Consider the following 22,328-nt stretch of genomic DNA (forward strand, 5'->3'; position numbering starts at 1 on the left):
ACAGTTTCAGACATTAACAAAATGTTTTGATGGTTTCCTGTAACACCATTAACACCACCACCTCCTAACTTCACTTCCTGTTTGGTTTAAAACTTCAAAGATTAAACTCAGTCATCTATTGTTTTTTAATCTATTATTCAAATTACATGAACATTGGTGGGTGCAGAGTTGGGTAATATGGACAAAACACTGAAAACAAACATTTTTTACCATGTGATTTATAATTAATAATTATTTTAAAGTCAACCAAAACATAATAGTTTGATTTTTAATAAACAGTTAAAGTATTGAAGATCTCATGTTGGGCCAGACTTTGGTCATATTTAGATTATTAATTTAGACATTACGATTGTCAACCTTTTTCATATTAATAATATGGTGAGATAATCAATAATAAAATGATCTCATTATCAAAACTTTTTTTCATTATGTAACACTGACATCAGAATCTGTACAAAGTCATGTAGCTCAGCAGCTGACATCATGTCTTCCTACAGGAAAACTTTTACCTTTCTTTTCCTTCTCGTCCTTCATGGGAGGTTTGTTCACGTCTTCATCATTGGGAAGTTGTGGGGAGACAATGATAAAAAAAACACACAAAATTAAAGACTAAAATCTGCTTTAATGTATAATGTTAATTTTTTACATGATCTTATAATATTCTCAGGTTTGTCAACATCACGTGTGTGAGAGGAAGAAATCATAGAAAATCAACATAATGGTGCGTTGGCTCCGATCATTTATGGTGGTGTGAAAGCTGTCAAACCCTGCTGCAGACCAAACAACCAGGTTTTTTTCTCCAAAAGCATCTTAAAGCTATGATGAAACTGTAAAATCCATCTTATGAACCTTCTACAGTTTCAGAGGTTTGTTTCCCAAAAGCATCATAACTGACGACGCTCTTACAAACAAACAAAGATGAACGAGTGACTCCTGAACACTCGCAGGAGGCTCAAAGCATCTTAAGAACCTACAGCAGGAACCAAAAACTACATGTTTTATTGAAGTTTTCAATGTTTTTCTTCATGAAAAACTATAAACTCAAAAATGAACACTGATGTTCTATAAGTGACGTTGATGTAAAAGGAAGAATTAGAAAATAAAACTAAACTAAACCAACAGACACAAAAATTAATCCAACAATTAATCTTCCAGTTTGTGTCTTCATCGTCCTCCTCTCCCTCTTCTTGCATCATATATTCATCTCTACTGGCTGAAACTTCCCCAGTGCTATATTTTCAGGTTCTTTTCTTTAGATTTATGTGTATGTTTGCTTCACGCTGACATACAGCAGGTCTGATACAGAAATGATGATGAAATGACGCAAAGTCATGAAACCTCTGCTGCTTCATTTCAGTTTTAATCTGATCTTCAGAGTAACGTTAACGCAGCTGAATCAAAGTTTACTTTCTTAAAGATCCCCTCCAGACATGTATAAAGACATTAAAATACTCTACGTCTAATAATAATGTCTCTCATATAGTTTTTCCACAAGAAAAGTATAATTACCAGTTTAAAATCCTAGAAATATCATCTACTCCTTCTCCCTCACTTCTGACTGTGTGGACACACTGTGGATTTTGGCCTCCATCACTTACATTGAAAGCACATTTGAAGGATCTTTTAATATCCAGTATGAACAGGAGGAATGATTACAGCGAGGAAAACCTCTTTCACTGTTCATATGGACACCTGACTGTTGATTATGATAGAGTTTAAAAACTGTGAACTTGTCCTTTAAAGCCTCAGTCAATGTTTTTCTGAATAAAGACAACATTAACTGAGGAAAGTGTGAAGTTCATGATTCAGAGTTTACAGACAGGGCTGCCTTAACTAATGATTTGACTTACTGACCATCTTCTCTTAATATGAGTCCATGTGTCTGACAAAAACGTTGTCTTTTGGTCTATAAGTCTATATTCTTGCTGTGTTTACAGAAATGACTGATACCAGTTAGACTTCTGAAGGTGAACTGGTAATGTATGGCAGAGGCTCGTGTCCAGAAGGTCTGCCTCAGGTTGGTGATTTATGTCTGAACAACTGCACCTGTCCACTCAGTGGCTCCTAGCCAACCTACAAGAGGCCCTTCCTCCTCCTCTGTCTCAGCTTTTTTTAAATACTTGAATTTATTAAGAAAGTTAAATTTGGTTTATTCAGACATTTGGGATTCCTTCATCATGCTGCCTCCCTCTGAGTCATTGTTGTAACATTATAAACATCTTTAGCACCAAAATATTTAACATTTCAATCTTTAAAAGAATCAATAGCAGAAAAGTAAAGCACTTACCTTGGGCAACAGGACCTTCATCACGTGGTTCAGCTGTAAATAAACACAAAGTTAACACACATATAAAAAACAAAAACAGCTAAACTAACTATTGTCAAGTTCATTGTACAGAAGTTACAGCCTGGCCAGGACTAACTAAAAGGATTAAGTTGCCGTCAACAAATCAGTGCTTCCTGGACTGCTTTCTATTTATTAATAATACTAACAAGTATTGTGTGATATATCTTATTCCTCTGTGCCACAACAGTTCAAATGTGGATTCATCCACCGCTGAAAATAGTCCCCAACAAATACACTATTTCCTCTGTTTGTTTGCTAAAAACTACAGTGACAAAATGACAGACTTTTTTAAAAACATGAAACTAAATATTTCTGATCTACGTCTTCAGTAGGAAGTAACGAGCTTGAAGTTGAGAGCCACAGACAGGGAGGGACGTTGACAAGTATGTAGAGACAGACTCATCACTTTGTTGGTTTTACTTGTTGACAATAAGAAATATATTTAACACCAGTCTGATCCTATAAGCTAAGTAAGTCTGACCAAAGCTGTAACCTTCAAGTAAAAGAGAAGAAATAAAATAGTTACGTTGATGATTGTTGGGTCCACCTCCTCCTGTTAATAAAGACAACATTAACACATTAATGAACAGCTGAACTTATTACTACTCCTAAACTACATAACTGATTCTAAATCTGGAAAAGCCTCTAACTGAAGAACATCATGACTTGGGACAAAACAAACAGCTGGACTTATTTCAATTCCAAACATGCATATCCATTTTTCAATTGAGAAAAATGATTTTCAGATGTATAACTTGCAGAACTTGTGGTTTAACTGAGCAGCTTTTAAAGACTCAATTTGTAATTTTTGTTTTTTGACCCCAAACATTTTATGGACAAAGCCCCTGAAGACCAGACAGAAGATGTTTTTAATTTTGTGGCTAAGAGATGATGTGTGTAAAAAACAATCTTTTATACATTTTTTTAGTAGGAACAAGTAATTTAAAAGGTGTGTTTAAGTTTAGGATAGCTACTTAATGCTTCTAGTGCTTCTATAACATGGCCCTCAATTATTCATGGATGTCAAGTCAATGACATGGTCTGAAACTGTTTAGTCCCTCCATTAGATGAAACTATTGTCCTTTAAATTACACAGTGTTAAAATACACAGTTTGAACACTGATTTAATTTGAGGACAATCCCAGAGCAGTAGGACTTCAACTGTATGAAATTCAGAGGTGAAAATAAAACTTTATCAAATTTTATTCTCTCAGTTTTGAGGTGATGAGAGCAAGTTGCATGATAGAGAAGAACTATATGAATGTATAGTTCATTATATCTCTCCAACATGGTAACAACTTGTGTCCACCTCTGTCTCAGCTTTTTTTAAACTTTAACTTAACTTAAACAATTAAATCTGGTTTATCCAGACAGGTTCATCATTCCTCCCTCTGAGTCATTGTTGTAACATTATAAACATCTTTAGCACCAAAACATTTAACATTTCAATTTTTAAAAGAATCCATAGCAGAAAAGTAAAGCACTTACCTGGGGCAGCAGGAACTTCATCACGTGGTACAGCTGTAAATAAACACAAAGTTAACACACATATAAAAAACAAAAACAGCTAAACTAACTATTGTCAAGTTCATTGTACAGAAGTTACAGCCTGGCCAGGACTAACTAAAAGGATTAAGTTGCCGTCAACAAATCAGTGCTTCCTGGACTGCTTTCTATTTATTAATTATACTAACAAGTATTGTGTGATATATCTTATTCCTCTGTGCCGTAGAGCTCTGTTGACCTCTGTGGCTCCGTGGTCAATGAGTCACACCGCTGTACTGGGTGACATGTTCCTTCATCAACATGAACACACTGTCCTTTATTTTGACTCAATCCTGCACACACAGTCCTGCTGCCAGAAATACTCACAACAGTTCAAATGTGGATTCATCCACCGCTGAAAATAGTCCCCAACAAATACACTATTTCCTCTGTTTGTTTGTTAAAAACTACAGTGACAAAATGACAGACTTTATTAAAACATGAAACTAAATATTTCTGATCTACGTCTACGAAATAAAATAGTTACCTTGATAATTGTTGGGTCCACCTCCTCCTGTTAATAAAGACAACATTAACACATTAATGAACAGCTGAACTTATTACTACTCCTAAACTACATAACTGATTCTAAATCTGGAAAAGTCTCTAACTGAAGAACATCATGAGTTGGGACAAAACAAACAGCTGGACTTATTTCAATTCCAAACATGTATATCCATTTTTCAATTGAGAAAAATGATTATCTGAAATTAGTAACTTGCGGAACTTGTGGTTTAACTGATCAGCTTTTAAAGACTCAATTTGTAGTTTTTGTTTTTTTGACCCCAAACATTTTTATGGACAAAGCCCCTGAAGACCAGACAGAAGATGTTTTTAATTTTGTGGCAAATAAATGTTATATTGTGTGCAAAAAACAATCTTTTATACATTTTTTTTTAGTAGAAACAAGTTATTTAAAAGGTGTGTTTAAGTTTAGGATAGCTACTTAATGCTTCTAGTGCTTCTATAACATGGCCCTCAATTATTCATGGATGTCAAGTCAATGACATGGTCTGAAACTGTTTAGTCCCTCCATTAGATAAATCTATTGTCCTTTAAATTACACAGCGTTAAAATACACAGTTTGAACACTGATTTAATTGGAGGACAATCCCAGAGCAGTAGGACTTCAACTGTATGAAATTCAGAGGTGAAAATAAAACTTTATCTAATTTTATTCTCTCAGTTTTGAGGTGATGAGAGCAAGTTGCATGATAGAGAAGAACTATATGAATGTATAGTTCATTATATCTCTCCAACATGGTAACAACTTGTGTCCACCTCTGTCTCAGTGTTTTTTAAACTTTAACTTAATTTAAACAGTTAAATTTGGTTTATCCAGACAGGTTCATCATTCCTCCCTCTGAGTCATTGTTGTAACATTATAAACATCTTTAGCACCAAAATATTTAACATTTCAATCTTTAAAAGAATCCACAGCAGAAAAGTAAAGCACTTACCTGGGGCAACAAGAACTTCATCACGTGGTACAGCTGTGAATGAACACAAAGTTAACACACATATAAAAAACAAAAACAGCTAAACTAACTATTGTCAAGTTCATTGTACAGAAGTTACAGCCTGGCCAGGACTAACTAAAAGGATTAAGTTGCCGTCAACAAATCAGTGCTTCCTGGACTGCTTTCTATTTATTAATTATACTAACAAGTATTGTGTGATATATCTTATTCCTCTGTGCCGTAGAGCTCTGTTGACCTCTGTGGCTCCGTGGTCAATGAGTCACACCGCTGTACTGGGTGACATGTTCCTTCATCAACATGAACACACTGTCCTTTATTTTGACTCAATCCTGCACACACAGTCCTGCTGCCAGAAATACTCACAACAGTTCAAATGTGGATTCATCCACCGCTGAAAATAGTCCCCAACAAATACACTATTTCCTCTGTTTGTTTGTTAAAAACTACAGTGACAAAATGACTGAGACTTTATTAAAACATGAAACTAAATATTTCTGATCTACGTCTTCAGTAGGAAGTAACAAGCTTGAAGTTGAGAGCCACAGACAGGGAGGGACGTTGACAAGTATGTAGAGACAGACTCATCACTTTGTTGGTTTTACTTGTTGACAATAAGAAATATATTTAACACCAGTCTGATCCTATACGCTAAGTAACTGGCCCAACTTGTGATTTGACTGAGCAGCTTTTAAAGACTCAATTTGTAATTTTTGTTTTTTTGACCCCAAACATTTTTATGGACAAAGACCCTGAAGACCAGACAGAAGATGTTTTTTATTTTGGGGCAAATAAATGTTATATTGTGTGCAAAAAACAATCTTTTATACATTTTTTTAGTAGAAACAAGTTATTTAAAAGGTGTGTTTAAGTTTAGGATAGCTACTTAATGCTTCTAGTGCTTCTATAACATGGCCCTCAGTTATTCATGGATGTCAAGTCAATGACATGGTCTGAAACTGTTTAGTCCCTCCATTAGATAAATCTATTGTCCTTTAAATTACACAGCGTTAAAATACAGTTTGAACACTGATTCAATTTGAGGACAATCCCAGAGCAGTAGGACTTCAACTGTATGAAATTCAGAGGTGAAAATAAAACTTTATCTAATTTTATTCTCTCAGTTTTGAGGTGATGAGAGCAAGTTGCATGATAGAGAAGAACTATATGAATGTATAATTCATTATATCTCTCCAACATGGTAACAACTTGTGTCCACCTCTGTCTCAGCTTTTTTTAAACTTTAACTTAACTTAAACAGTTAAATCAGGTTTATCCAGACAGGTTCATCATTCCTCCCTCTGAGTCATTGTTGTAACATTATAAACATCTTTAGCACCAAAATATTTAACATTTCAATCTTTAAAAGAATCCATAGCAGAAAAGTAAAGCACTTACCTGGGGCAGCAGGAACTTCAACAAAGGCAATATCTGTGAATAAACACAAAGTTAACACACATATAAAAAACAAAAACAGCTAAACTAACTATTGTCAAGTTCATTGTACAGAAGTTACAGCCTGGCCAGGACTAACTAAAAGGATTAAGTTGCCGTCAACAAATCAGTGCTTCCTGGACTGCTTTCTATTTATTAATTATACTAACAAGTATTGTGTGATATATCTTATTCCTCTGTGCCGTAGAGCTCTGTTGACCTCTGTGGCTCCGTGGTCAATGAGTCACACCGCTGTACTGGGTGACATGTTCCTTCATCAACATGAACACACTGTCCTTTATTTTGACTCAATCCTGCACACACAGTCCTGCTGCCAGAAATACTCACAACAGTTCAAATGTGGATTCATCCACCGCTGAAAATAGTCCCCAACAAATACACTATTTCCTCTGTTTGTTTGCTAAAAACTACAGTGACAAAATGACTGAGACTTTATTAAAACATGAAACTAAATATTTCTGATCTACGTCTTCAGTAGGAAGTAACAAGCTTGAGGTTGAGAGCCACAGACAGGGAGGGACGTTGATAAGTATGTAGAGACAGACTCATCACTTTGGTGTTAAATATATTTCTTATTGTCAACAAGTAAAACCAACAGTCTGATCCTATAAGCTAAGTAAGTCTGACCAAAGCTGTAACCTTCAAGTAAAAGAGAAGAAATAAAATAGTTACTTGGATGATTGTTGGGTCGACCTCCTCCTGTTAATAAAGACAACATTAACACATTAATGAACGGCTGAACTAACTACATAACTGATTCTAAATCTGGAAAAGCCTCTAACTCAAGAACATCATGACTTGGGACAAAACAAACAGCTGGACTTATTTCAATTCCAAACATGCATATCCATTTTTCAATTGAGAAAAATGATTATCTGAAATTAGTAACTTGCGGAACTTGTGGTTTAACTGAGCAGCTTTTAAAGACTCAATTTGTAATTTTTGTTTTTTGACCCCAAACATTTTTATGGACAAAGACCCTGAAGACCAGACAGAAGATGTTTTTAATTTTGTGGCAACGAGATGTTATATTATGTGCAAAAAACAATCTTTAATACATATTATTTGGTAGGAACAAGTTATTTAAAAGGTGTGTTTAAGTTTAGGATAGCTACTTAATGCTTCTAGTGCTTCTATAACATGGCCCTCAATTATTCATGGATGTCAAGTCAATGACATGGTCTGAAACTGTTTAGTCCCTCCATTAGATAAATCTATTGTCCTTTAAATTACACAGTGTTAAAATACACAGTTTGAACACTGATTTAATTTGAGGACAATCCCAGAGCAGTAGGACTTCAACTGTATGAAATTCAGAGGTGAAAATAAAACTTTATCAAATTTTATTCTCTCAGTTTTGAGGTGATGAGAGCAAGTTGCATGATAGAGAAGAACTATATGAATGTATAGTTCATTATATCTCTCCAACATGGTAACAACTTGTGTCCACCTCTGTCTCAGCTTTTTTTAAACTTTAACTTAACTTAAAACAGTTAAATCTGGTTTATCCAGACAGGTTCATCATTCCTCCCTCTGAGTCATTGTTGTAACATTATAAACATCCTTAACAACTTGTGTGCAATGTATGAATGTTTTTCACATAATATGCTCAAACAAAATAAATACAACAATCTTTTGGGACTTCAGGGGCTGCACAAATTAAATCTATATGTATAACTGAAGTAGTTTATTTTTAGATGATATCAGCATTATGTGTTCTTCCACAGATCACATTGAAAATATAAACCGACTGTACATGTTAACATGTTAATAAGGATGCATGCTAATGTTTAGCATGTTAGTAATAGAGATGGAAGATATTATTAAAATCCTCTTTCACAGTGTTGCATATTTTATATTGTGACAGATACATGATATAGTGCCTTTTCACAATATTTAATTTAACCAGATGGGAAAAATGCTTTTTTGGCTAATCCAGTGATTAAACAAAAATCATTTTCAAATCAAATATTGCCATTATACAAACTTCCATTTGCAGCTTTGCCAACAATGACTGAATGCAGTTTATTGCAGCCTCAAGGAGCAACTCAAGAAAAAAAGTCTATTTGACTGACAAAATGAATCTATTTAAAAACATCAAATGCAAATGTTGTGTTTCAGTGGATTTTTTTCCTAAGATGAGGAAATGCAGCTTGTACTTTATGAGCAAAAGGAAATCCTTTTTGTAAACTTGTGTTGTGTCACAGTGGTTTTTAATGGGATTCTAAAAGAAAATATATTATGAACTACAGCTGGTAGCAGTTATTTATGCATCTAAGAAGCAAACAACAACAGACAACTATAGCTAACTGTGAGGTAGAAACTCAACACCTCTGGGCAGCTCCCTGCACAAATGAGTGATGAAGAGTTTTGATGAAGGGATTTTAAACTCAGTCAAATAAAAGATAAGAACCTTTCCTACATGATGACTGACAGGACTGATATTCACTGTGACCTGTGAACATCTCATAATGTCCATGATCATTAAATAATAGACCTTTGCACCAGATAACCAACAATGATTTAACACCCTTTCACCTTCCTGACTTATAGCAGAAGAGACTGTAATATCTGTCTAATCTTGGTGTAAATACAGTCTATGTAAGAGATAAAACCCGACAGGTTGTATGTTCCATGATTGTAATGGACGGCACAAACACTGAGAACCATCAGTATCCCTCTAATACCATGACCACTTGGGTTTGTTTTTACAATCTGCAGCGTGAATCAGTTTTGATTTCTGGGTCATTTTTGACTGAATTCAGCAATGACGAAGCATTTTGTATTCATTACTGCTCTAATTCTATTTTTCCAACAAAACACATATATTGTGTGTAAAAACTACTTTTTCTGCTCAAAATTATCTCATTTCTGTCTGTTTGGATTCAAATTTCAGTTCAGCCAAATTTTCTTATCATGACATAAAAGACTCTGAGGTTCATTTCAGCCGCTGCATCAAGTATAAATATCAGAACTCTGCTAACTGTAGCCTCAGTTTGTTCCTCTCACACAGAGCTGCTGGAGACGTTAGCAGGTCTGATAAGAGACGTCGTGCTGCTCAGAGAACCCTGGTTATACAAATAATTTATTCCTTTTCTGTGGCAGTAAACACAACACATGGGCCCGCTGATAACCAACTGTGCTGTATTAAAAGCTTTATAAAGACATTCAGACTGATGATGGTAACATTAACATGATAAACCGCAGGGCTACAGTTACGTACTGACACTCCCTCACAGACACACACACACCTGAGAGCTTCTCGTAGTAGAAACTTTTACAAAGGGCCATGAATGTGCTTCTAGTGACGGTCAAAGCTCCGGCGGACACAGAGAGTCTGACAGCAGCTGCTCATGGCCGGTTATCTCTGACTACCAGCTCTACATCTGTTCATGCTACACTGAGCGGTGGTCAGTCTTAATCCACTCTCGTCGACGTCCCCGTACCTCCCGCATCACGCACTACGTAGCCACGAGGCCACGCCCCCTACAGTCATCCTGTGCACATCTTTTAAATATGCTGAGATGGAGGGAGCTAGCAGAGTTTGACTGTGTAGTTACTCTTTAAATCAATTTAAAGACATAGAAAACAACTGTTAAGTAAATAGAGCTTTTCAATTGTTTGCTGGAAAACTTGCAGGAATCAGTTTCTTTTCTTAGTAGATCTAGTTGTTTTTTTTTGAGGAATTAAATGTTTTATGTATTTTCTTTTAAAAGGACATTGAATAAAATATGGGAAAAAACATATCACACTCCACTGGTACCTTGTTGAGAAAACACAATGATTATATATTACACCTACCAATTATCCCTTTTTTATACAACACCAGCAGCATTGCAGCCACGATGGCGACAAGGAGCACGACCACAATCACTCCAGCAATAATGCCGACGTTGTTTCCTCCAGCCAGGTCAGGACAATAACCATCTAAAACACAGAAAACATTTACATTAGTTTCACATTTAGTTGACTTTTAACATCATTAATATTTAGTTTCATGTGACTCAGTGTTGATGCATGGTACTAAAATGTAGACGTGATAATCAGTGATAATGTGATAAAAGTGATAAGATACAATTTAATGACACAAAATAACATGAAATGTGGAGACTATGTCAAGAGTCAAAAAGGATTCTTACCAAAAAGTCCAAAATTTCAAACTTCAAAAAGTTGGTTCTTGACAATTAATGTTGTGTTTTTTCTCTTGGAGCTACTAACTGTGATGCTAAAAATGAATGAATCCACCTCATCTTCAATAAAGACAAACATTTAAACACATTTTGAATATAATACTCTCCTCCAGTGAAGAAGTAACTTGACAGTAGGCAGCTTTTGATGCAGACTCTTACTGCATCGCACCCTGAGCTAATACAAAAAGGTCCAATATGAAGCATAACTGATTAAGTAAAGACTATATCTGATTTAATACAACGTGGATCTCATTTTCTTATGTTTGTCTTGGTTATAACCTGTCTGATCATCTGATCATTTGCATTTTTGCCCCAATCAACTTTGTTGAACTGTTACAAATTGTAAATTGAAATAAGAAAGTTTCTTACCCCAAACCTTCTCCACATATACATTGGTTGCTCTGTGAGTGACTTCACATCTGTATGAAGCAACGTCACTCCTTAAAATCTCCACACTGTCTCTTCTCTGGTAGGTGTCGTCTTCATTTGGTCGAGCACCTGAGGTCTCCAATCCGTCCTCTTTAGTCAGAACGCGGTTGTCTCTTTTGATCTCCAGTTTGATGTCTTTTGGGAAGAAACCTGTGGCCAGGCAGGTCAACTTGACGTTTGTCTCAATTCTGGTCTTTGTAGCAAACACGTACACATCTGGCGGAGCTGGAAAGAGAAAATGTTAGGTGAGTTAATGTTTACAGGGAGGCTACATAGCATTATGCTAAACCACATGTGATACTGTTTGTACCATCCTCATAATAAACTGAACTAATAGAATCTGTTGCTACAACTACTACAACAAATAGTGACAATGATATCTTTAATTATAACAAAAGTATAACACAAAAACATACTGGTGATACTAAACTTAGCAACATAAAAACACTGCTGCTACGACACACACTTCATTTCATTATTTCTGCTCTTTTTCCAAACAATTTTCTGAGATTTGAAGATCATGTTTGTTATTGAATATGGTGTTTACGAGGGTTGGGTTCCAATAGCCGGTTCTCTTTGTATTTGGTTCCATGATGGCAAAGTACCGGATTTGTTGAGCTGCAACAGCTTTTTTTTTTTTTCTTTTATTAGCAAAGACTGGTGTACAGAGCAGACGGGGAACAGTTTTCTCATTTACAGTATATACTGTAGCTGACACTGTCCGTCTTCTATCAGCTGTAGCCAATGAATGTTAACGCCTTGAATAACTTGACATATTGACAGTTAAATCAGCTTCAGTTGTCAAAATCTCCCACTCAAACTTTAATTTATATCACATTAATTATTTAAGTTAATCAACTTAATAGTTGAGAATCAGGACTTCCAGTATTTGAAACAAGTAGCTTGTGAAAAATAAAGTGTACAAGTGGGTTATAGCAGTTATTTAAATGTGTCAGATACATATTTAATCAGTATTTAATATCTTCTGCTGCTCATCTCACTTTCAGGTTGTTGCAACAGGTTGTAAAATGGAACCGAAACTGAAGTGTTTCTGCCTTCTTTCATGAAGTTATTTTTAACTTTTATTACAAATGTTGAAAGTTGAACCTCAACGGATTCAAAAGGATTCAGAGTCAATAAAATACTATTGAACCATAATCCTAGTGAAGTGCTGTTTGTTGATGGGAAATGTTGCCACATCTGGACCTGACAATTTTCCATGACAAATACTAAAATTCAGGAAGAAACAAAAAAAAGCCAGATTTTGTGTGAATACCAATAATATCAAGACCAGCTGATTTCATGTTTGACATTTTAAAAACCTGCATAGTAATCCTTCTATTACTAAAGCCACATCTATAATCTCTAGTAATAATGGATATAAAAATACAGACATGATTTTCTGTCATACATACAGGCTGCTTGCAGCTGCTTTTGTCCGTATGTCATGAACTTGGTCAACCAATCTATACACTCGTTCTCCAGGTAGCCTTTGGTGTATTCTTTTAGGACCTGGACACCATCCCACTTTCTCTTGGTCGGGACTGCTATATCAGTGGAGGCAACCCAGACTGCATTGGTGTCGTCGAAGGACAGGAAGTCTCGTCCATCATAGTTGTACATGTCAACGCCGCGACTAAACGTCAAACTGCCATCAGGCCTCTTCTCACCCTCACAGCCATGCATCCACTGAAGAATATGGACATCTAAAGGGGAGTGACAGTGAAATAAATTACAGAGAATGAGGGCATGGAAAAATGCAACAAATAATTACAATTAAAACAGTTTCATTGAAGCTAATTAGAAGTTATCACTTGTTCCTGACTTAAGGAAAAAAGCAGCTTCATTTTTGCTGGAACATTTATCTTTACTAAAGGTATTACAGTTGTTAATTTCATAGTTTTAATTATTGATTCATCAAAAAGTGATCCCAGTCTGACACAGTTCATGGATCTTACCATCATCAGTCTGATTCATTCGTTTCTTCAGGATGTCGATGTTGACTTTGAACCACTGCTGCTTGCTCAGGCGGGACTGTGTGCCTTTCTCCCAGTAGTCTTCTGGAAGTCGTTCTTTCATCCAGGGCTCCTTGGGAATTTTTTTCTTTAGATCACTGTCATAGTAGTCGATCATCCTGCTGTCCAGCAGACCCATAGCTGTGAACTCGTGGATGCCCGGAAGTCCAACAGGTTTGGAGAAGGCAGTGTAGATGTAAGTGAGGGAATGTTTCTCTGAGAGTCACACAGAGAGAAAGACAGACAGACATGTTTACAGACGAGGCAGATGAGCTCCAGCAGATTTGACTTAATGCTTTGGACTCTTACCAATCTATTTACTGGCATCAATCAGAATATTTAGCCACTTGTATGAGCCAAACAATACGTTCAGGAGATTACAGCATATACATCATTATTACCATAAAGAATAATTTGATTAAATGGAAATTATCAGCCCCCTTATGGCTTGTTGACCTGATGTTTGTGAACCTACAGAAAATAAAAGTTTGCACTAAGAGCCTCCAACAAACTTTATTCAACTTGGGGTCCTGTGATCCAGAACTTTTATAATCTTTAAAGTCTTCCCAACAGTACTAGATGGGCATTTTTTTTATTAATAATTTTCTTTAATTTATTATTATTTACTTTTGGCATCATTGTGTTTTGAAACTTATTGGTTAACAGTTTTATATTAAAGATATACTGTATATCTTAATATTTTTATTTTTTCAATAAATGCCTTTTGCATCAAAACAGGCAGATAATTCATTTGTTTATTCATGTTTTTTCCTCCCATCAGACAGAAAAACTTAAATGTAAGATTTTCCTTGTTGAATAGGAGTTATAAGTTCAAGCCATTAGTTGACTAGTTGTCGCACACATATGAAATCAATTTAATGATTTAAAAATATATATTTTTGGGGGCATCATAAAGAGATTTGTTAGTGCAGTTAAATCCTCATATCCCTCAACTGTATTGGTAAAAATCCAGCATACAGCCGAGTGAGAAAAGAAGCAAGAACAAGGAAATAAAACGGTTGTTTATGAGCCAATTACAGTTAAGCATCATGTCAATAATATCTTAACAATGTTGTCTGTTCACCTCAGTGACACACACACACACCTACCAGCCAACCTGTTTTTATCTCTTTATCACAACAGTTCTACCTTCACCTGCCTACTTGTAACTCCCAAAATGTGACTTCATAGCATTTCCAAAACACTGAAGTCCACCAGTAATTAACAGATCAATCTAATTAGCCAAGTACCAATTATTTTAATACATTTAATAAAAATGTTTAATGCAGAGAAAACATTTCTTCTAATTGATGTGATTTAAATGTATTTCTTTTCCTCATTTTAGAAGTGAATATACGTGAATAATCATGTCTACTATTATCTTTCTGATACCAATGATAGTCGAAATAAAGAGATGAACAGCTCGCACACTGCAGGGCTCCAAAGTCCACTTATAATTTATTGCACCACGGTGACTTAAACAGACTCCACTGTGTCTGATTAAGAGCAGTAGTGCTCAAAATGTCACCTTGGTACAATAAATTATAAGTGGACTTTGGATCCCTGCAGTGAGCGAGCTGATTATACTCCTAGCTTATTGATACCAATGACGAACCTGCTGTAACAAACTATACTTTCTTTAATTTACTCCACTTTATTTGTAGATTGATGTTGTTTACAGCTGTAACTATTATTCCAGTAATCAGATTGGCACATTCTGTTAATCATTTAGGCTAATTGGTTCAGTTTTCTTTTCAAGCACAAGTGTCCAATTTTCTGTGGTTACTTGCTCCTTTTTCTTTCTTTTATGTATCAGTATCAAATCCTTCCTTTCTTTTTTGGTATTGGACTGATGGTTGGACAAAACCAACAATTTGAGGACATCTCGAGCTTTTGGAAAATTGAGATGGACATCAACAGAAAAATAAAAAAAACTCGTGGCCATATTGTCAAACATACTACTGGCGACGTTTTACACGCAGACGATAAATTACGATTTTCTAAGCAGTTAATCGATTTTCTCATGTCTGTTTTGATGTAAAAGGCTTATAGAGTAAGAGTACATTACAAAAACCGAAAAACTGTGTCTATATGCACAAATTAAACTCAAATAATCAACAAAAAACTGATCATTACAAAGACGTCACAACTTTGACCATTTTACTTTCGATTTTAACCGGAATCGCATTAATGTGTAAAAATAACTCCCTTACCGCTGTTTACCGTCAGTCCCGTCCCCAAAAGGACGAAAACTGCGATGAAATACATCTTCACCACAAAGTAGACTCCGTTTACGTTTCTGAAACTCAGTTTATCCGAGTGTTGGACGGTGTTTGACGGTGTCTTGACGGCGCGTCGACGAACTGCTGCTATTTCCTGTTTCTCCGGTCTTTCTGCTCTACATGGTGCATTCAGGTGCTGCTCGTAAAGTCAGCACATTATGCTGCGTTCAAGTCACGTCCAAGTTTTCTACTTTTAACACTTTTTGCTGCTTGGGATTATTTTGTTCAGATAACAATCTTAAAACAACAGTCAGGAGCTCAAATGAATGTAATCATTCCTTATGTTCATACTGACCATTCACCAAGTAGATATATTTCAACGGTTTTTTTTTTCCTTTTAGGAGGAATGCAAAGAGGGGGATTCACTGTTTGGAACATGCTACTGAGACAGTTTTGTTGCTCGAGTCCTATGTCACTTTGTTTTGGCATTTTAGAATAGGTGTATCAACCTGTGAGAGAGAGAACTGCACTTTGCCTTATATCTATGCAAGGCTTCATATTTGGAAGGTTTACCTTAAGAGAGAGGAAGTTACATAACGCAGGGCAGGAGTATGAATTATGGAGCTGCTGTTTTTGCATTTTGGTCTGCCTGACACGGCACAGAGGTGTATGAATATGATGGTGTATGATGATGATGACAATGGATCACCAACAGCTTATTGTCAACAGTGAAACAGATTTGTTTACCTTGGGGATGTAAAGGTAAACAAAAGCTGTAGGTTAATGGTTAGTCTACATGGACTGTCCTCGTTTCCATCTGTCAGGTTTGACATCATCATCATCATCATCATAAATTATTGTGGCATTATTTGTAAGACTCCTGAGAGGTCATGTCTGTCATGTGGACAATAACAATAACAGGGCTACACATTTCTCCAACTGTGTTCTTGCTGAAAAACACAGACTTTTGTTATGAGCCAATAGGCAGCTCAATGATAACGCTTTGAGACTAAACTGTAAGGTTTAATTGTTAAACAAGTACATTTGGGGATGCCAGAATGACCAAATCATTATGTGTGATTACAAGCACACTTCTAAATATTGTTGTCAACCAGAACCAGATGACTGCATCTATATTAAAACCTCCCAGGACAGTACTTTAACAAATACTTTCCTGCAAGAAACAATACAGATGACATAAAGCAGACTATACTTTCTCTCATAGTTCAGGTCACCACAGCCTCAGGTGTTAACTTAAGACTTTTACATTGTCAGGGAAGCACCACAACTGCAACTTCCTGGTTATCTGTTCTGCTTTTGTTTGTTGTTCTCCTGAGATCAAGTCAGGTGGCAACTGTGAGACCAGCCTCAAACTTATGCAATACAACTGTAATACAGGCCAGGCTGACTAGAAGTTACCAATTTTTTACACTAATTTACTTCACTTCAAAGACACCTGACAAATATTATATAACATATATTATTCTATCTGACAACATATTAGGGATAATCAATTTATCATTTTGTCTATAAAATGTAGTACAAAATTGTTATATTTCTTAGATGGTGACACCTTCAAATGTCTTGTTTACCACAATTTACGACAAAGAAAAACTTCACAAACAGTTGCCAATTAATGTTCTCTTGACTGACTGATTGATTAATCGACTAGCCCTAAAACACATATTGGATTTTCAAGTTTAAATGCAGCGAAAAGACGTCTATTAATAATATATTACACATATTCACAAAATCTGTAAAATCTATGGGATTAAGATACAGTTTGTGTGGATAAACCTATAATCAATTACATAGTTATACATTGATAAAATATTATAACTAGGGCTGCCACTAACGATTATTTTCATTATAGATTAATATATCGATTATTTTATCGGTTAATTGATCAATTGTTTGGTCTATAAAATGTCAGAAAATGGTGAAAAACACTGATTACTGATTACCTAAACCCAAAATGACGTCCTCAAATGTTTGGTTTTGTTCACAGCCCAAATATAGGCTATTCAGTTTACTGTCATAGAGAACTTAAGAAACCAGAAAATAGTCAGATTTAAGAAGGAGGAATTTTGAATTTTTTAAGCTGATATTTTACATATTTCCTTTTATGTCCCACACTGCTGTCATTAATATCAGAGGAAAACAACATGACGCAGTAATGAAGGAGGCTCAGCTAACGCTTTTACAGTTGATTACTACAGGTAACGTTAACCGATACTCATTCACTGCACTAAACCGTCATATTTTCGGTTATCGCACAGGTCAAAAAAACAGGTGAGAGAAGCAGCATGTTATCAACATTAGATGAAACAGGTAACTAGTGATCGGTACATTTCACCTTTTATCCAAAAAAAAAAACCCACCAACGCATCCAGTATTAACGTTAACCGTTGGCTGTAACGGTTAACGTAACTTAATTTAACGTTAGCTAACGTTGGCTATAAACTGCTGGGAAATGGTGACGACAGTTGCTTTTTTAACTTTCGTTTTCAAAATGTGACCGCCGACAGTGAACTTACCGCATTTAATCGGCTCTAAGTTGGGAGAAAAGACTGCCCAAAATAAAAATATCCAGGTTGTTGCTGGATTCATGGCTGCAAGCTGCGACGTGATATCAGTTAAAAAAAAGAGGAAACTGGACCAACCTGCACGCGGTATGCTCGCTGGTTTATATAGTGCGCCACATCCAATCAAATAATTCAGAGCACGTTGCCAGGCAGATTTAACCGAATAAGGTTTTGGCCACACAGTCAGGGTTGACGGCGCTTCGGAGGAAATCTGAAAATATGAGTTTAAAGGTGTAAAGTCCTTTCTGAGCGAAATATAGATCATTTGATATCATACATGTATGAATATGTTTTTAACACGTAACAGGGACTTCCTACTTAAACTGTAAGCAGTGGTGGAAAGAGGGAAATATTTTACTTTCTACTCTACTTATTTGACAGCTTTAGTTACTTTTCAGATGAAGATTTGACACAATGGATAATATAACAAACTTTTAAGATACAACACATTGTTAAAGATGAAACCAGTGGTTTCCAACCTTTTTGGCTTTTGATGTCTTACAAAAAGCAGTGTGTAGTCGGGGTCACATTTCACATGTCTAAAAACTGTCTAAAAAGTCCAAAAACTGAAAACAGATTTGTGTATTGGAACTTCATTCTTTCTTCTTTCCTCTCCCATTAATCACCTCATGACCCCTCAGATTTATCGGTTCACCCTTTGGAGGGGCCCGACCCCTAGGTTGGGAACAACCGGACTTAACTAGCTAACTGTATATAAAGTAGTTGAAACTAGCTCCACCTCCAGCAGCTACAACAGTAACATGCTGCTCTAACACTGATGCTTCACTATTAATAATCTAATGATGTCATATATAATAATATATCAGTCAGAGGGACCAAACCACTACTTTTACTGCAATACTTTAACTACATCAAGCTCATAATACTTATGTACTTTTACTTAAGTAGGATTTTTCATGCAGGACTTTAACCTGTAATGGAGTACTTTTACATTACTTTATTGGTAGTTTTACTTAAGTAAAGGATCTGAATACTTCTTCCACCACTGGTTTTCACGAATTAAATTTCAAAATAGGATTTAAAAGTCTTTGAACTCTAATGTTCAGGAGATAAAATTACATCTCCTAAATACCTTGGGGCTCCATACACTTCACTGAAGTCCTCAAATATGAAAAAAAATCTTTATAACTCAATTATTAAATCCTACTATTGTTTCACCTTCGGTGGAATCAAATATTATACAGGAAAAATCACACTGTGTTATCATTAAACATTTTCCTGTCTTTTGACTTCAAAATACATTTGAAACTCAACAGCAATGAGTCTATCCAGAGAGAATATCTCAGTTAGCGTGGAGGATAATCCATAAACCTCACTGTCAAGTTTTCTTAGGGACAGTTTCTTCTCTAGAAACTCTAGTACAGTAGTTCCAATAAATCTGTTCAAAATGAAGGAAATGGAGTCACCTGCACATTGTCTTTTGAGAGAGAGGTTGCTGTGGAGCATTTAATTTTTCAAAGCTTTGAGAACCATCAAAAATGAATTTCCAATCACATCTGTTGTGTTTTGAGTGCCAGCAGACATGTAAGAGACAAACATCTCAAAAACTGGACAAATAAAACAAAAATTACTGTAGTGAAATTAATCCAAACCACACTGGCTTCCTATAGAGGAAGAAAAACAGAATTTAAAGATAGAAAACACTGATTCAAAGCAGCTGAGATTTACAATAAACTTGCTAAAATGAATAACGTGCAAAAATATATGACGAAACAATCATGAAGGAATCAAAAATCCAACTCCAAAAACTCTTTATTCATTGCAACAAATTAACACATGTACAAAGGCCTACTTTTAATATTTCTATATACATATATTATTACACTTTGTATTTGACAGATACTTTAACATTTACATTCACTTTTGCAGAGAGGAGTTAACATCTGACGCTGACGATGAGTGAACACGCTGCCTGCCGTTCGTCTCTCGGTACATTCATACATGCACTGAAAAACAAGTCTCTCGCTGCTGTCTTTCGAAATTGTTTGCAGCGTTCAATTAATATAACACTATTCAAGCATATACATTTTATCCATTTGTTTTCTTGCATTTAGTCTTGTTTGTGTAAGTCATGTTGTTCTGAGCATGAACTAAAATCTGCTTTTCTGTTCTTTCAAATATTCCTCAAACTTAAGTGCAACCTGTACTGCTTCTTATCTTTAAAGGCAGTGATCCACTGGGCAACTTTTCTAGCAACATTTGGTTGCCATAATTCATTTTAATGTGTTTTTGACCCTGTTGTTTATTGCCTAAAACAGTTGCTGAGTGTATCACCACCCTCATATTTTTACTGAATTCAACCTCTTTATCTCCTCTATTCTATTAAGCTCCTCTACTCCTTCTTGTTGAAACCTGTCGCTCTTCAGTTCCACTTGTCCTCCTCCGTGCTCCCCCTCCCTTCATCCCTCCATCCCCTGTCAGTCCATCTCTTCCTCCCAAAGCGGAAGCCGAATCCCCCTTTCTCCCGGCTGACAGCTTGGAGCCCTCCGGCGATGGAGGTCAGAGCTTCGTTCCTCTTCCCCCCGTCTTCCCCCTCTCCTCCCTCCTGATAGTGCATGCTCTCCAACAAGTAACCCCCGGGGAAGGGCATCAGCGGCCGGGCCATCAGGTCTCCTCTCTGGGCCCTCAGCAGCGCCTCCTTCTCCTCCTCCTCCTCTTCCCTTCGCTGCGGCAGGACAGGCCGGGGGTCTTGGGGCCACACAGCCCAAGCTTCAGTATGAACGTGCTCGTCATCCCTCAGGTCCTCCAGAGCAGCCTGGAGCTGCAACAAGGCAGTTTCTAGGTCAGGTCCGTCTACTGTGGGCAGGAGGGCGGTGGGGGAGTGGGGGTACGATGTGACGGCCCATGGGACGGGGCAGAGGAGGGCGAGGGAGAGGAGGGTGAGCTGTGAGACCCCGGGATGGAAAGAAAGTCTCATCTGGTGAGAGAAACAAGTCAGGAGGGAAAAGAGGTTATTTTATATTTTTATCTGTTGTTTCTTTGCTTTTTACCAACTTACTTACCCAACTTTATAATCATGCAAAAGAACTCACAATACTGTAACTCATAGGACAGTATAAGAGAGAAATGACGACATTATAACAGCGAGAAAATGAAAGACATTTACAGAAATTATCCAAAACATACACTGATAGCACTCAGAGTCTTGGAAATAAAGAGGGCGCAAAACAGGTCAAGCTTTTCAGATTTTCACCCACATAGTTACATCTAAAATTTACCATTCTGCTTTATTTATTTATTATTTTATTTATCTTAATTAACTATTATATCAAAGGAATGCATCTTAACAAAATGATAACCCACGGCTAAAATTCAAAACACAGATTTGAATCATTACGATCACTTTCGATTATTAGTAGAGTATTAATGATAAAAAAAAAAACTAAATCAATATTTGATTCATAAAACAGGCATATACACAGTACATATAATCAGTTAGAGATACACAAAACAATCAAATTTTGTCTAAAGTCAAACTCTTCAGTGATTCTACATGTAAATGTGCAGTACCAGTCAAAAGTTTGGACACACTTTCTCATTCAAGTGAATGGGAAGGTGCGTCCAGACTTTTGACTATATATACATACACAGACGAGTGACAAATTAAAGGAAAAACCAACATAAAGTGTCTTAGTAAGGTTCTGGGTCACCACGTGCTGCCAGAACAGCTTCAATGTGCCTTGGCTTTGATTCTACAGTCTCTGAACTCTACTGGAGGGATGAACGTTATCCTTCCAATAGATATTTCCTCATTTGGTGTTTTGATGATGGTGGTGGAGAGCGCTGTCTATAGGTGTTCAGCTGGGTTGAGATCTGGTGACTGTGAAGGTCATAGCATATGATTCACATCGTTTTCATACTCATCAAACCATTCAGTGACCCCTCGTGTCCTGTGAATTGGGGCATTGTCATCCTGGAAGAGACCACTCCCATCAGGATAGAAATGTTTCATCATAGGATAAAGGTGATCAATCAGAACAACTTTGTATTGATTTGCAGTGACCCTTCCCTCTAAGGGGACAAGTGAACCCAAACCATGCC

The 22,328-nt window shown here is 36.3% G+C and overlaps 2 protein-coding genes across 4 annotated transcripts in view; both read right to left on the reverse strand.

The window, feature by feature from the left end:
* LOC122969172 (H-2 class I histocompatibility antigen, Q10 alpha chain-like) overlaps positions 1 to 18,359 on the reverse strand; it is a 223,634-nt gene extending 205,275 nt beyond the window's left edge. For 2 of the 3 annotated variants that reach the window (XM_044334718.1, XM_044334719.1), the window contains exons 1-13: positions 18,219 to 18,358; positions 13,403 to 13,675; positions 12,860 to 13,150; positions 11,385 to 11,669; positions 10,627 to 10,752; positions 7,498 to 7,524; positions 6,769 to 6,801; positions 5,353 to 5,385; positions 4,380 to 4,406; positions 3,836 to 3,868; positions 2,874 to 2,900; positions 2,288 to 2,320; positions 510 to 551 (exon numbers count right to left, since the gene is read on the reverse strand). In XM_044334718.1, coding sequence (XP_044190653.1) covers positions 510 to 551; positions 2,288 to 2,320; positions 2,874 to 2,900; positions 3,836 to 3,868; positions 4,380 to 4,406; positions 5,353 to 5,385; positions 6,769 to 6,801; positions 7,498 to 7,524; positions 10,627 to 10,752; positions 11,385 to 11,669; positions 12,860 to 13,150; positions 13,403 to 13,675; positions 18,219 to 18,291 — 1,303 coding nt within the window. In that variant the 5' untranslated portion in view covers positions 18,292 to 18,358. Of the gene's footprint in view, positions 1 to 509; positions 552 to 2,287; positions 2,321 to 2,873; positions 2,901 to 3,835; positions 3,869 to 4,379; positions 4,407 to 5,352; positions 5,386 to 6,768; positions 6,802 to 7,497; positions 7,525 to 10,626; positions 10,753 to 11,384; positions 11,670 to 12,859; positions 13,151 to 13,402; positions 13,676 to 18,218 lie in introns of all 3 variants that reach the window. The other variant, XM_044334716.1, reaches the window with a different exon arrangement.
* Positions 18,360 to 20,135: 1,776 nt separating this feature from the next.
* On the reverse strand, positions 20,136 to 21,829 carry LOC122969188 (pyroglutamylated RFamide peptide). The gene has a single exon (XM_044334750.1). The coding sequence runs from the start codon at positions 21,202 to 21,204 to the stop codon at positions 20,650 to 20,652; it is 555 nt and encodes a 184-aa protein (XP_044190685.1). The 5' UTR covers positions 21,205 to 21,829; the 3' UTR covers positions 20,136 to 20,649.
* Between the last annotated feature and the right edge of the window lie 499 nt (positions 21,830 to 22,328).

The sequence above is a fragment of the Thunnus albacares genome, chromosome 19 (assembly GCF_914725855.1).
Source record: "Thunnus albacares chromosome 19, fThuAlb1.1, whole genome shotgun sequence".
Classification (NCBI taxonomy): domain Eukaryota; kingdom Metazoa; phylum Chordata; class Actinopteri; order Scombriformes; family Scombridae; genus Thunnus; species Thunnus albacares.